This window comes from Notechis scutatus, chromosome Z (assembly GCF_049901735.1).
Source record: "Notechis scutatus isolate UNSWTSFEM ecotype Mainland chromosome Z, rNotScu1.2, whole genome shotgun sequence".
Classification (NCBI taxonomy): Eukaryota; Metazoa; Chordata; class Lepidosauria; order Squamata; family Elapidae; genus Notechis; species Notechis scutatus.
The window spans coordinates 1,650,754-1,666,500 of record NC_142025.1 but is presented as its reverse complement, the minus strand read 5'-3'; the positions used below and the strand labels follow the sequence as shown (position 1 = coordinate 1,666,500).

Below are 15,747 nucleotides of genomic sequence, written 5' to 3'. Positions count from 1 at the left end.
TTCTCTTCCTTCCTTTCTCTGCAAACTCTCCTCTGGCACCGGTTTTGTTCCCTAGTTGGGCCATGCATATCAGGAAACCCCTAAGCACAGAGACCACCTAGGTCTCCCCTCCGGCTCATCTGTTCCTCTCAACACCTGCCCGTCAAGACGCAACCATGTCATTCCAGCCACGGACCTCCAGCTGCAGTTTCAAACTGTTGGCTGTGTTTCCTCTGCTGTCCCCGAGTTCTGCCATCCAGATCCAGAGGAGGGACAGGCCGTGGCACTCCAAGAAGGACTTCAGACAGGCCTGAGAATGGGTATTCTTAGATAAAATAAAATAAAAGGGGAAGGGAAGGAGAAGTTGACCAAACCGTTTTGGAAGCTCAAGTTGAAAGAAAAAGAAAAAAAAGGATGAGATCACAAGGATCAGTCGGCTTAGATCGATCAAAACGCACCACCATCATCACAAGTGTTGCCTGGCATTTGAAGTGGCAAATGTTTTGTTTGAAGGACAATTGTGAGACAAGGAGTTTAGGATCTGGTGAGACTTCAACTTGGCAGCCCTCATTCAGTTTCTCAACTGATCTGCAGAACAGGCACTGGCCCCTTGGCGGGTTGATCTTCTCGAAGAGGACAAGGGCAGGGTGGACCTCTCAAATTCCTGCCTGCATTACACCACGGAAGTAGGTGGGATGGAACTGCTCCTGCATGGACTACAGGTAGCCCTCAACTTACAACCGTTCATATAGTGACCCGTTCAAAGTTACAACGGCACTGAAAAGTGTGTGACTTGGCCCTTCGACTTACAACTGTTGTGGTAATCCAGTCACGTAATCAAAATTAAAAAAACATGACTACTGGTTCGTATTTTGGGCATTGCAGTTAGTTAGTAGGCATTGTCTTGTACCCTATTGGCTTCCACAGTGGGAACATTACCCTAAAATAATGTATTTTCCTGAGCTGCTTTTCTCTATAGTTGCAGTGTCTCTCTAAAAATGCTATCCAGTAGTTCACAAGGTCAGGTCTCTCACATCAATCAATCAAATTGATCCTTCCAGTGGCTGGCAATCTTTAGTGTATTCCTTTAAACATACATTCATTCCCCTTTGTGTGCTTGTTTACTCTCTTATAATCCCTTTCTCTCCAACGAATGTAAATACAGGGAGTCCTCAATTTATAAGCGTTCGTTTGGTGACTGTTCAAAGTTACAATGGTTGTAAAAAAACTTATGATCATTTTTCAGTTAGGATTGTTGCAGCATCCCGATAATCACGTGATCAAAATTCAGACACTTGGCGACTCCTATTTATGATGGTTGCACTGTTCCGAGAGTCACACGTTTCCACTTTGTGACCTTCTGACTAGCAAAGCCGACGGGGAAGATGGATTCACTTAACAACCGTGTTGCTAATGTAACAACTGCGGGGATTCACTTAACAACTGTGGCAAGAAAAGCCATAACATGGGAGAAAACTCACTTAACAAATGACTCGCTTAGCCACAGAAATTTTAGAATCAAATCCAGATTAAAACTCGGCCTGCCCTCCAGAATCAGTTTTTGATGTTGGCAACCAAACAGGAGATGTTCTCCTGGGACATACTATCCCAGAGGTCTTCAAATGTGGTAACTTAAAGACCTGTGGACTTCAACGCTCAGAATTCCCCAACCTGCCATGGCTGGTTGGGGAATTCTGGGCATTGAGGTCCACAAGTCTTAAAGTTGCCACATTTGGAGAGTCCTGTTTTATTGGATATTACCACCAAAGGAAACCTATGCTTGACTTAGATGGAGGATTGTCCAACTTAACCCAAGATGCAACTCAACTTGAATGCAATGTGTGGTTGGCAGTTCAAGGATGTGGTGGAAACCAGCTACTTCTTCACACAGGCCATTTTTATTAAGTGAACATGGTAACGGTGATTTGTTCGACCAAGTTCAAGAATTTTTGTGGTGTAGGAACCGGTGCAAAGAGAGTTTCAATTCAGTTCTTGAAAAGGGCAATAGATTGGATGAAGGTCAAAAGAGAGTCAAACCAGACAAAATCAGATATTGTTAGTCAGTGACTCGTCTACTTGGCTAAAGGAGAATTTTAACCTTCAGGATCAGGTGTGATGGTGTCCTTCTGTCTTGCATTGCCGGAACTCTGGCATGGTGCAAGATCCTTTTATTAAATTATTCTGGTATTTTATTTAGAACCCCATAGAAAAAAAATTAATGACCAAGTTATTAAAATACAGATAGTCCTCCTTTAGGAAAACTGCTTTAGTTCTCTGTCTTGGGCATAGACTGATTGTGGCTATGACTGACGAAAAGCCACTTTATGACCAATGCTCAGTTACGACATTCACTCCATCTGTTCTGGGTCTACCATTACAGTTAGTTAGTAGGCATTGTCTTGTGCCCGATTGGCTTCTCTTCCCACCCCACAGTGGGAACATTACCTAAAAAACGTATTTTCCTGAGCTGCTTTACTTTATAGTTGCAGTCTCTTAAGAATGCTATCCAGTAATTCACAAGGTCGGCTCTCTCACCTTAATCAATTAAATTGATCCTTCCAGTGGCTGGCAATGTTTAGTGTGTTCCTTTAAATAAGGGGTGTCAAACTCGTGTCATATGACGCATCGCGACTCTCCCCCCCCCTTTGCTAAACCGGGCATGGTCACGGTCAGCGCGTGACCCATTCCAGCCCGCAGGCCACGAGTTTGACAGCCTTTCTTTAAATGTATATTCCCCAAGTGCTATTGCGTGCTTGTTTACTCTCTTTATAATCCCTTTCTCTCCAATGAACATAAATACAGGGAATCCTCAATGGTTGTGCAAAAAGTGACTTATGATAATCTTTCCCACTTTTTGCAGCATCGTCATAGTCACATGATTAAAATTCAGGCGCTTAGACAACTGATTTATATTTATGACGGTTGCAGTGTCCCACAGGGGGAGGGCCACACGATCCCCTTTTGTGACCTTTTGACAAGCAAAGTCAATGGGTACCCAGACTCTCTTAACGGCCTTGTTACTAATTGAACAACAACTGTGATTTGCTTAACGACCATCGCAAGAAAGGTCATAAAATAGGGCAAAACTCACTTAAATGTCTCACTCGGCAAAAAAAAAATATTGGGGGCCTCAGTTGTGGTCCTAAGTCAAGGACTGCCTGTACAAACTTCCATTCCCTTCTTGCTAAGCGTCCCAAATGGCTGTTAAGATTTGTCCTTTTACCCACTTTTGTGACCTGAGCTCTGAAAACCTTTTCCTGACCTTTGAGCTCACCCAGCTGTTTGCGGGTCACAATCGTCTTATCATGGCAGATTACAGGGAAGTTGAAGTAAAATTGTAATTTTTTTGATTTTCTTCACTGATCAACCACTTCCTTTAATGACAGAGTTGGTGAAACCAAGTGCAATTCTTTAATGAGGGCCTCCTGTAACTTCTTAGGAAGCCCACAGGACCATCTCCAGCATGAAGCAACACAGAACTACCGGCAGTGCTCACTTAACGGGTGCGAACTGGGATTGGCAACGCCATCACTAAGGGAGACAAGCCGCGAAGTGAAACGTGATGCTACCGCAACTGACTCAAGAGTGACAATAACAGTGTTCCTTAGGCAACTCATGACTGCAATTTGAAAATTCCTGCTGGGTCACCTGGGGATCGTATTAATTGTTGGAATCCAGCAGGGGAGATTGCAAAATGGCGACCACGGGAAGACAGGACGCTGTGACCATAGTAAGTACGTGCTAGCTGCCCAAATGGCAATCTCGTGACTGCAGGGACATGGTGAAGGCCAAGGTTCAGACCCGAAATTTCTTACTGAACTGACGTCATAGCTTCAAATGGTCGCTGAATGGGGAAGTTGGTTAACAAATATTAACGATACAGATAAATATGGCAGTTCCTCTAAGAACAAGAAAGGCTAGCTAGAAATATGATTAAGGGCCGCTTGGGTGATATTATATAGAACTGTGATTGCGAACCTTTGGCACCCATGCCAGAAACGGCACGCAGAGCCACTTCTGCCAGCATGCGAGAGGCTCCCTGGGAGAGCCCCACTGTGCATGCGCACCCCGCCAGCCAGCCAATTGTCGGGTAACTGCCGTGCAAGCGCGAGGGGAGACGCGAGCGTGGGACACGCGCACAGGCATGCGGTGTGTGGGTTTGTGTGCGCGTGCCCAGAGGCATGCAGTACAGGGGAGTCACACACGCATTGCATCATGAGTGCAGGCACACGAGCACATATGCATGCACTTTTGGCACGCAATGTGGAAGAGGTTCACCATCACGGATATAGAACGTGGAATAATAGTGCTGGAAGGGAACCTGGAGGCCTTCTAGTCGGATCCCCCCCTGCTCCCGCCTATCGGGGATCAGAGGCTTTGAATAGGGTTCAGTTTTATCCAATAAAAGGGTCATTTGGTAAATAACCCAATATTGTGTATTGTGTAAAAGGCTGGTTTAAAAATAGTTGTGCTTGGCATATAAATATATATTTAATTTTATTGAGGTCTCTGAAGGCTGAAGGCTGTTTAACATAAACAGTCAACTCATGTGAAATGAGGGCAACTCATGTGAAATGGTCACTAAGTGAAAACTGCAATAGCCTAAGTGCGATCATTGTACATACAACTTGACTACGGATTTTTGTATTCAATTTTTTTTATTTTTCATAAAGTGGACAATTTAATAACCTTTAAACATTCCACTTCACAGATCTCTTCAATTCCAACATACGTTCGCCATAAAAAATACACTGTAATAATTTACTACCTTTCAAAAACTTTGCATATTTTTATGACAATCTAAAAGACACCGAGGTTTTTAAAGCCTTAACACTGTAGCCGTATGTTTTTACACAACTAGCCTACATAGAAAACAAAAGGGTTAAACTGAATCCCAACGTACGAAAAGTTTGTTTATTACACAAGTACAAAATGTTGCTTTACAAAATAAAACAGTTCAACATCTGATTTTTGCAGTTACAGGACCTGCAAAGATCAAACTATTCAGAAATAAACCCCAAAATTAGTTTTTTTTGAATGAAGGCAAATTAAAGTCTTTTTCTGCATTTAAAAAAAAATTCAGCTAGCAGGCATAGCTGAGGGCTGACAATTGTCTGGGTATTTTATTTCAATCCCTGGAGAGGAAAGGAAGAACTAACTTTCTTAAAGAACGCACTAATTTTAGTTTGCATTCTGCTTTCTCTTTTTGTCTTCGTATATTTCACGGTAACACTGCAGGATTTCGTGGATTCTCTCACGTACCCTTTCAAAACGTTCTACATCCAGATCCATCCTTTCTAACTCTGATAAAAATTTGTCAACCTCTGTGAAAACACAAGCCAATCTTCTCATGGTGAATTTTTTAGCCTTAATTTCTACTTCTTTTTCTTTTTCTTCTTTTTCTTTTTCTTCTTCCTCCACAACCTCCTGGGTTGACAATTCTTCTCTTAGCTCGATTAATTCTTCGTCAGAAAGCTCTCCTTCCATAGACGCTATCCACTTTTTCACGGCTTCAGCGTCAACCTGTAAACCGAGGGTTTGCGAGAGAGCCAAAATGTTCTGGTTTGTTTTCCCCAAATCTTCGTCAGAGTCAAATCCTTCGAAGTTCCTGACGAGATCTGGGAAACGTTTTAAGCACTTTCCCCAAATGCCTTGCATGCATGTCACAGCCACACCCTGCCACGCTCTGACGATGTTTTCCATGCAGTGGAGGATATCGTACCATCTCCAAAACTCGTTCAAGCTCACTCTGCTTTTCTCCATCGTGGCTACCGCTTCGGTCAAGAACTCCTGTAAATAATACGCCTTGAATGATGTGATGGCCCCCTGGTCCATCGGATGCAAGAGAGGGCTCGTGTTTCTGGGCAGATAAACAACCTTCACATCTGCCTGGAGATCATCCAGAGACGAGGGATTTCCTGGTGTGCTGCCGAAGATCAGGAGAATCTTAAAAGGAATCCTCATTTGCGAGCAATAGTCCTTGACTTGGGGTACAAAATAAGTCCTCAACCAGTACTCAAAGAGGATGTGGGTCATCCAAATATTCCGATCGGATTGGTAATGCACGGGAAGGGTGTCCTTTTGGAATGCACATGGATCCTCCGATTTGTGGATCAGAAATGGCTTCAGCTTGAACCCGGCAACATTTCCGCCCAACAGCAAGGTGATTCGGTCATGAAAGGTTTTACATCCAGGCACAGCTTGAGCTTCTGGGCACAGGTGGGTGCCCTCTGGCAATTTTTTCCAAGATAACCTAGTTGAGTCCACGCTGAATATCTGTTCAGGCAGATATTCCCCTTCTGCTAAGACATCATCAAGCTCGTCCCGGAACCGTCGGGCAGCTTGTTCGTCAAGGCCTGTGGTTTCTCCCTTGGTGGGTATGTTTCGGAAATTAAATCTTCGCTGAAACCGCAGAAACCAACCGCGGCTGGCGTCGAAGGTTTTGGTGCACGCTTCACCGGCTCGCTCCTTCAGCATGGCGAAAATGCCACGTGTCTTCTCCTGAATGCGATGGAAGCTGATCGGGTCCCTCTTGCGGACCTGATCCTCAATCCAAAGCACCAGCATTTGTTCTGTCTGGTGGATGAGGCCCATTCGGTGCCTTGTTATGGTGGTGTCCGTTCCCGTGGATCCTTTGATCAGTGCTCGGATCTTCTTCCTGTCCCTCAAAATCGTCCAGACGGTGGTGTGAGCTAGTCCTTCTTCTCGGGCGATAAGATTAGTCTTCTTCCCGGCTTCGTGCGCTTTGATGATCTTCATCTTCAAGTTGAGATCAATGGACCTCCTTTGCTTCTTGACACTCCTTTTTGCTGAAGTGGGGGTCTCTGGGTTTGTAGACACCTTGGTATGGGGTGTGACCAGGTGGACGACGGCTTTCCGTCGTCTCGTTATCGTTTTTCTTGTCCCTGGTAATTCCTTCGAGGCTTCTCTGATCCTTTTCGAATCCTTCAAAATCGTAAATATGGTGGTATGTCCCAGGCCTTCTTCTCGGGCAATAGCGGACACTTTTTTCCCACCTTCATACGCTTCAATAATCTTCATCTTCCGATCAAGACTGATGGATGTCCTACGCTTCTTGCCACTTCCAGCAGATGAACCGGGGGTGGTAGGCTTTGAAGACAGCTTGGTTGGGATTTGAATTTGCAAGCATCTTGGTTTGGGGGGAGAGGGGGAGGGATTTGGGTCTACCGACATATTGGTGTGGGGTGTGGGTGGGTGGACCTGGTCCTTCCGAGGTTTTGTGATAACTGTTCTTGTCCCTGGTAATTCTTTCATGGCTTCTTTGATCCTTTTCTGGTCTTTCAAAATCGTGAGGATGGTGGTACGAGCCAGGCCTTCTTCTTGAGCAATAATCTGCGCCTTCTTCCCGGCTTCGTATGCTTTGATGATCTTCATCTTCAGATCAAGACTGATGGTTTTCCTAGACTTCTTGCTATGCCCTTCAGTTGAACTGCGGGGCTTCGGCTTTGCAGGTGTCTTGGTGTGGGGCGTGAGTGGACGTAGGAGACGTTTCCGTGCTTTTGCGATAATTTTTCTGGTCCATGGTAATACCTTGAGGGCTTCTCGGATCCTTCTCTTATCCTTCAAGATGGCGGAATAGGACAGACCTTCCTCTTTCGCCATGATCATCTTCTTCTTCCTGGCACGGTATGCTTTGATGATCTTCATCTTCAGATCAAGACTGATGGATCTCCTTCGCTTCTTGCTGCCTCGTTCCGTCGAAATGAGAGCTAGAGACACCTTGGGGCAGCATTTGGACGTGTGGGGGAGGTCCTTTTTCTCCCTTGTCCTTGGTGATCCACTCATGGCTTCTCTGACTCTTTCCTTGGACGAGATGGTGGAACAGGCCGGGTCTTCTGCTGATACTGGATCCACCTTCTTCTTGTCATTGTGGGCATTGACAGTCATCATCGTCTGACTGAGATCAATTCTAGTCTCTTTGCTAGTACTTTCATCCTCTAGCTTTGAAGACATCTCAGTAGGGGGTGTAACTGTGTGGGTGAGACCTTCCTGCTGTCTTGCTGTTACCTTCATCCCTGATGTTCTTTTATTCTCCTTTCTGATCCTCTTCTTGTTCTTCAAAATGGCCGGGATGGTGGAACAGGCCAGCCCTCCTCCTCCTCCTCTTTCTTCTTCCGTGTCCATCTTCCCGGCATTGTGGGCACTGAGGTCTTTCATCTTCGAATTGAGATCGATGGCCTTGCTTTCCTCCCCGCTACTTCCTTCATCTGAAGTGGGGTTCTTGGCCTTCGAAGACATCTTGGTATGGGGTATAAAGGCGCGTAAATAGTAAATAAGCAAGTGAAAAATTAAGAGCAGGTTATACACGAGCGCGGTTTAACTAACTGCAATGACACACTCAGGACTGGAATGGTACAGGGTTGGACTAGAAGACCTCCAAGACCCCCTCCACCTCTGTTATTCTGAAATCTTACAGGGTTCTCCTGCTTGGGCAGGGGAGGTTTGACTAGAAGGCTTCCAAGATCCCTTCCAATTCTGTTAATCCTGATCGAGAGCGAGACACTGTAAAGGTCATAAAAGCAGGCATTGGTCATAGCTATTTTATTTTACAGGGAGTCCTCAACTTACGGCACAATTGGGGCCAGAAATTCTGTTGCTAATCGAGACAGTTGTTTTAAGGAAGTTGTGTTCGATTTTTTTTTGCCATGCTGTTAAGCAAATCACTGCGGTGGTTAAACCAGCCACGTGGCCGTTAATTCTGGCTTCCCCCACAGATTGTGCTTGTCGGACGCCAGCTGGGAAGGCCACAAATGGCGATCACGTGATCCCAGGATGCCGCGACCGCCGTAAGTACATCCAAGTGCCCGAATTTTAATCATGGTGATTGTGTGGATGCTGCAATAATGATTCATAACCGAGAAGACCTGGGCCTCTTTTTTTTTTTTTTCAGGTCACTTTTTTCAATGCTGTCATAACTCCGAAGCAAATGGTTGGAAGCCGAGGACCGCCCCATATTGTCAACCTGCTTGCGATGGGTGGCTATCTGAGGTATTTGCTAAACAGGAACAACCTTAGAAGAGTTTCAAGTTATTATCCCCCCCACCCATCGTAATTGAAAAGGGAGGGAAGAGGAGCTGCTAAAATAATGTGCGTCAGCAACTCCTTGTGAGAAAATCAATGGCAGGAACCGTCCTTGTGCTTTAGGCGCCATCACCGATGTGTTTAGCCCAATTCAGCAACAGCTTTCCAAAGGCAGAATTTACAATCTGGCACAAAATCCAGGAGATTTGATCTAGGAAGGGAACTAAAAACCCTAAGACGAATCCATGGATGGTTCCCCCCAAAATTACTGGAAGTACAGGTAGTCCTCAGCTTAAGACCACAATTGCACCCAAAATTTCTGTAGCTGAGACATTGGTTAAGTGAGTTTTGCCCCGTTCTATGACCTTCCTTGCCACAGTTAAAGTGAATCACTGTATTTGTTAAGTGAATCTGGCTTCCCCGTTGCCTTTGCTTGACAGAAGGTCGCAAAAGGGGATCACGTGACCTGGGACACACAAAAGGGGATGGCATGACTCGGAAAACATGTCATAAATACGAGCCAATTGCCAAGCATCTGAATTTCGATCACATGACCAGGGGGATGCTGCAATGGTTGTCGTTAGTGTGAATGGTCATAAGTCACTTTTTTTTAGTGCTGCTATTAACTTTGAACAGTCACTAAACGAAGTGTTGTAAGTCGAGGACTGCCTGTAATTTTGCCCAGGGCCAACTTTTTCATGCTTCCTCATTATAGAATTCCCCATTTAGATAAAAATTTGTTCTAAATTCAGGGTTTCTCAACTTTGGTCCCCTTGAAGATGGGTGGGCTTCAACTCCCAGAATTTCCCAGCCAGCAAACCCCTTTTGTACAGCTGGGGAATTTAGGGAGTTGAAGCCCACCCATCTTCAAAGAGTCACGGTTGAGAAACTCTGTTCTAAACAACGTAGGTAAAAATGGATGGTTTCAAAGAATGATGATAGCGTCTAATTCACTTTGACTGAAAATTTGTTACCCGTTTTAAATAAAGAACGAGAACCCCAAACACTTCCTACATCAATAACTCCCAATCCCCAGGCCATTAAAACCTTAATTATTTTTGTCTCCAAACTTTCAACGAGCACCCCTCGACTAACCAAGCCGCCCAGCAAAAGACTCACCTGGATGAGTTTAAGACAGGTGAGCTTTTGTTCTGGTGTCTCAATTCGAACCATCAGGCGGGACAAACTGAGGACTTGATTCTTATCAGAGAGCCCTTCGCCATTCTCCAGGAGCGCTTCTAATTCTCCATCCACCTGCGGAAAGCCAGAGGAGAGATTCTAGACCAGGCTCAGAGCCATTGTGAATACTGGTGGCTCAGGGCTGAGTTGGTGCTCTCTGAGCGTGGTGGTTTTCTTGCAGAAGTTTTATTACCCAACGAGGTGACATCATCAGTCCTAGAAGGAGAGATGGGTGTTGCAGAGAAAGAGGAGGAAGAGGAGAAGGTGACGGTGGGAGTGGAGGAGGAGGAAGATGACAATGACTATTGAATCCTGGAAGCTATATGATCTTGGTAGGTTTCTTGCAGACCTTTCATGACCCAACTAGGGATGAAGGTGGAGAAGGAGGAGGGAGAGGGGGGAAAAGGAATTGAAGTCAATCCTTCTTAAAGCATGCTGGCTGGGGAATTCTGGGAGTTGATGTCCTCCCCTTTTAAAGTGGCCAAGTTTGAGAACCATGAGTCTAAAGCTGGACAACACTGTTTTTTTTTTGTAGTAGCAGCCACAGGGATCTATACTTTTACACGAGGAAAAGCATGGGAGAAAGCATCACAGTGAACCACGGTGTCTACAATATCACAAGGTGACACTAGGCTTTAGGGCTCTCGCACATACGCAGGGCAGCGGCACAAAAGGACCCCAAAGCCGTAGGACTGGGCATCTTAAGTGCTGTGCCACAAAGACCCCAGTCTCTGTCTCTTGAAGGGCCAAGGAGGGTGGCAAGAATGCTGGTGTGTTGAAGTGGAGCAGCTGCCCAGACCTTCGCAGCTTTGGGGGATTGTGGGAGATCCATGGGCATCCAAAGCAATCACCCAAGCGGCCCGTTTTTTTTAAACAGAATTGCCCTGCTTCAATGCTTACCGAATCCTTTTTACGTGACCGTTCCTTCTTCATTTTGCCTCCTGCAGCACGAATGCTGACCCGGTTCTCTCCGCCCAGGTAACCCCGACAGTTGGCGGAGCCACAGAAACATTTCTGGGCTTCTTTGCTGTGGGAAAAACACATCACAACAGTGAGGGACTGAAACAGGCTTCATCTCATCTTCATCTCTCCATCTTTCTATCTCTCCATTTCTCCATCCATCCATCCAATATGAATATAATTCTACCTATCTCTGCCTATATCCATCCATTCATCCATCCAACATGTATGCATGTCTGTCTGTGTCCATCTGCCCACCCACTCATCTATCTACCTACCATCTATCAATCCATCCCATATGCATATCTGTCTATCTATCTGTATCTATTTAACTACCTATCATCTAATCTATCCATCCATCTAATATGCATGTATGTATATCTGTCTGTCTCTCTCTCTCTCTCTCAATCCATCCACAATTGTTAAATGAATCCTGCAGTTGTTAAGTTAGCCACACTAACTTAACAACTAGTAGTGAAGTGAATCTGGTTTCCCCATTGACTTTGTATGTATGACAACTGTCATAAATACACGTGACCATGGGGATGCTGCAATTGTCATAAATGTGAAAATGGTCATGTCTCTTTTTTCAGTGCTGTTGTAACTTCGAAAGGTCATTAAACAAATGGTTATAGGTCAAGGAGCCCCTGTACTTACTCTAAAAATCAAACCTATGTCTGTTTTTGTAGACATTAAAACAAGCATTAACGGAACTTCCGGTTTGTCGGCTTCGCGAGCGGCAGGGATTCGCGATGCAGCGCGATCCCTGCTGCGCTAGCCGCTTTTGGTGTTCCGATCCGGACGGGTTCGGAGCTAAGGCTACCCTGCAGGGGTAGCTGAAGATAGGGGGGATCCGGAGAGGGGTTTGGGGGTGTTGCAGACCCCCTCCCCGGCCGGCAGAACCCCCTTTTCCCAAGACGGTGCAGCGGCGGTCTGTAATGGCCGCCACAAAGAAGCTGGCAGCCGGGTAAGAATGCGCAGGAGGAAGAGGAGAAAGTCATTGAGAGTGAAAGTTTTCTTGGTTGAACCAAGACTCTAAGACACATTTAATACAATTCCTGGAAATTATGGCTTTTTGAATGATTCTTTCCACAAGAGAAAATAAGCGGCAATTTTGAGGTGCTGAAAGGAAAGTTTACTCTCCTTCCCTACGGAATCAATAAGTGGATATTGAGAAACCTGTCTTTTTCAGCTAAAAACTAACTTTATGTGATAAGTGGGAAGGGAGAGGGCAGAAAATATATTCATATGTTAAGAGTTTGTTGGAGGAGATGCCTTAAGGATTTGAAGACTGGAATATAATTTTAATAAGGCTCTAAGATACAGATTTGGACTTTCTTTTTTTGATTGATACTACCCCAGGAAGAGAAAGTGAGAACTTTGTTTTGACTTGGATTGATTGAGGACTTTGGGATTGTTCTATTTTTTTTTTTTTTTTTTGAAATATCCTGGTTGGTGCAGGAAGAAAGAGGGGAAAAAAAAGAAAAGAAAAGATTTATAATGGCTTTTTTTGTTGAGGAGCTGAGAAAAGAATATGATGGTAAAGATGGTGTGAAAGAAGCCTTCCATTTTTTAGAAATGGCGCTTGTTAACTATCAACAAACACTACAACAGATGGAGGCAGCAGAAGACGAAGATGACGAAGAAGAAGAAGAAGAAGCCATCTTTAATGAATTTCAACATTTAACTAAGAAAGAAGGAAGGAAGGAAGGAAGGAAAATGAAGGACTTAAGACTTAAAAAAGCACTTAAGAAAGAGAAAAATAAGGTGCAAAATCAATATAATGATAGTAAACAAAAGAAAAAAGGAACACAACAGAGAAGGGAAGCCAGCAAGGCAAAGGCAGAGACTAGGAGAAGGGGGGTAGGAAGGTCTGGTGGGGGAAGAAAGAAAGAAAGGTGGAGAAAAGCCACAAAGTTTTGAAATTAGATGGGAAAAGAGGAATCTTTTTTAGGGACAAAGGGTAAAGTACAATTTTTAAAAAAAAAGATTTTGCAAGGTACATAAGATGGTATTGTAGCATTTGTATTAGAAATAGAAAATTAGAATGGTTTAAGAGTTGATAAGAGATTAAAATGCTGAAATGTTTAGAAATGATTGATTTTAAAATTTAATAAAATATTAAAGGGAATGTTTAGAATATTGAGTTTTAATTAAAGATTTAATATGTTTATGGTATTGATGTTATTATAAAATTATTATAGTAGCATTTGTTTTTGGAAAAGGCAATGGGAATATTATAAGATTTAATATTTAGATCTACTATTTAACTATGTATTTAATCATTTTGGATTTATTATTATTTTTTTATTAAAAACAAAAAAAAAAATAAGATAGAATGTACCAAGCAGAATCAGATTGGGTATTAGGTGTTATTTTAAATGTTAATCTAATTAATTTAGGGGAAGACAGAAAGGCATCATACTCTGATTAGTGATTTCAGGAGAAATTCTTTTTTTTATTATAAGGAATGAGACAGGGGGATAATAAAGAATGGACAAAAGATACAAATATAATGACTTAAATTAAGATGGATTAAATAAGATAGAATTAAGAAGATTGAAATGTGTGGAGAAGCTAATATAGAAGAGATAGAATGGTAAATAAAATAGGTAATGATATGTAAGATGAGCATGAATATAATTGAAGTTCATGTAGAGAGAGGTACCTTGGGCCAAGTTACTTTCCTAAAAGATTTTTTATATGTTTGTGTGTTGTGTGTTTATGTTTTTGGGAGAATTAATAAAACCTTGCAGAAATATAGAATGACAATAATGGTAACCAAGTCAGAAAGAAATAGATGAAATAATAATAGTGAAATTGAATAAGAATGAATAAGAGTAAAGAGAAATAAAGAGAAATTGGATAAGAGGCATTTGTATGCTCATATGGAAATGGGTTAAAATAGAATTATACTGTATAAAATAAGGTTTTATTTGACTTGTAAAATTTATAATGGAAAAAGGTTTAAGTATGTAATGGTCAATGATGATTTGTTTGTCTTTAAAATTAATAAAATTTGTTTAAAAAAAAAACAAGCATTAACAACCAAAACACAATTCAAAAGTGTCTTATGAAACAATCACATGGAAGTAAAGTGTTCAGAACATTTCTCATACAAGTATCAAAGTACTAATGCTAATGAACCCTGAATTGAAAGTTTGTCAGTATCATTTTGGACAACACCATGTACCATGCAGGTTTCTTATCCTCACATTCAAGATAGTCACCCTACCTACATCATCTACTTTTTATGACGAATTCCTCCCTCCTGTATTCCTCTCTTCCTCTTTTCCCTCCCTCCCATCTCCTGTTCTTCCTTTTATTTCCCCACCCTCCCATCCATCCATCCTCCCCCTTCCCCTTTCCTTCCTTCCTACCTCCATCTCCCTTTCCTCCCTCCCTCCCATCCATCCATCCATCCATCTCCTTTTCTCTCCTCCCTTTCTCTCCCTCCCTTCCTTCTCCCCTCTTTCCCTCCCTCTAAAAAGATATTTAACAAGATGGAAAGATTAAATTCTCCAAACTAATCAGCTGCACTGTCAAATATATTACAGAGGTCAATTTCTTCTCTGCAAGAATATTGGAATACTTTCAAAATGACCTGGAAAGTATTATAGCTCTTCCGACTCAGAAGAGAGAGAAAGAGAAACAGCAAAGAAATGTGATGAAAACAAGGAAGCAACACCTACCCATATCGCTGGAACTGGTAGTCAAAGGTTAGCTCTGAGCCGGAAGTTACTAGCTTGGTGGTGAAAAAGCCCACCCTTAGCTGCCCGTTCACTGTCCACTAAAAAAAAGTGGGGGGCGGACAAAAGACAATAATAGGATTAAATTGCAACTTTATAACTGTGGCATTTTAACTTTTTAAGTGTGCTAGAAATCACGGTTGCTTTGAAATACTTGGTTTCAGACTGCCAAAAGATAACACGTTTATATGAACATATACACAGCTTAGGAATTGTCACGCCCCAAAAAGGGACAGCAGGAAGACACACAACCATTGGAACTTAAAATCCAGGGTGTAAGTTGCCCCGAGGTTGGTCCTCTACTTTCCTTTAAAAATACTTCTCTTGGAAAATGTCAGTCCACGGTGAGAAAAGCAAAGTTGTCCCACATCACTGTCTGTTCCACGACTCACCTTCTGTGTCTCACAATTGGGTTCGCAACTGTGGTTCATGAAACGAGAGCAGTTCCCTTTTTGCGTGGCGTCAATTATCTGAAAAGGGAAAGGAAATCGCTACAGAGCCAGTGCTCGTTTTAACGACCACTTGTTCCATGACCCTTCAAAGTTATGACGGAGCCGAAGAAGTGGGACTGATGGCTGATCTGTGGCCTTTCCTGCTGGTTTCCTTCAAGCAAAGTCAGTGGGGAAGCCAGCGGGGAATCGCAAGTCTCAGTCACGAGATGTCCTCACTTAAAAACCACGCAGGTTTTGTTTAACAACGGCAACTGGAAGTCCTGGAACTCCTGCCATGAGTCACGTGACATCACATTTTTATGACCGCGTCACTTGGTGAGGAGTATCTCCAAATTATTGTGGTTAAACCTGTACCGCTTTTAAAAAAGATTAAAAAAAATGAACAA

The 15,747-nt window shown here is 43.2% G+C and overlaps 1 protein-coding gene across 1 annotated transcript in view; it reads right to left on the bottom strand.

Annotated features, from left to right (window-relative positions):
• SETD2 (SET domain containing 2, histone lysine methyltransferase) overlaps positions 1-15,747 on the bottom strand; it is an 89,871-nt gene that overhangs the window by 47,093 nt on the left and 27,031 nt on the right. Inside the window, 5 exon segments of the mRNA XM_087948349.1 lie at positions 176-304; positions 10,141-10,275; positions 11,101-11,227; positions 14,853-14,950; positions 15,302-15,379. Coding sequence (XP_087804475.1) covers positions 176-304; positions 10,141-10,275; positions 11,101-11,227; positions 14,853-14,950; positions 15,302-15,379 — 567 coding nt within the window.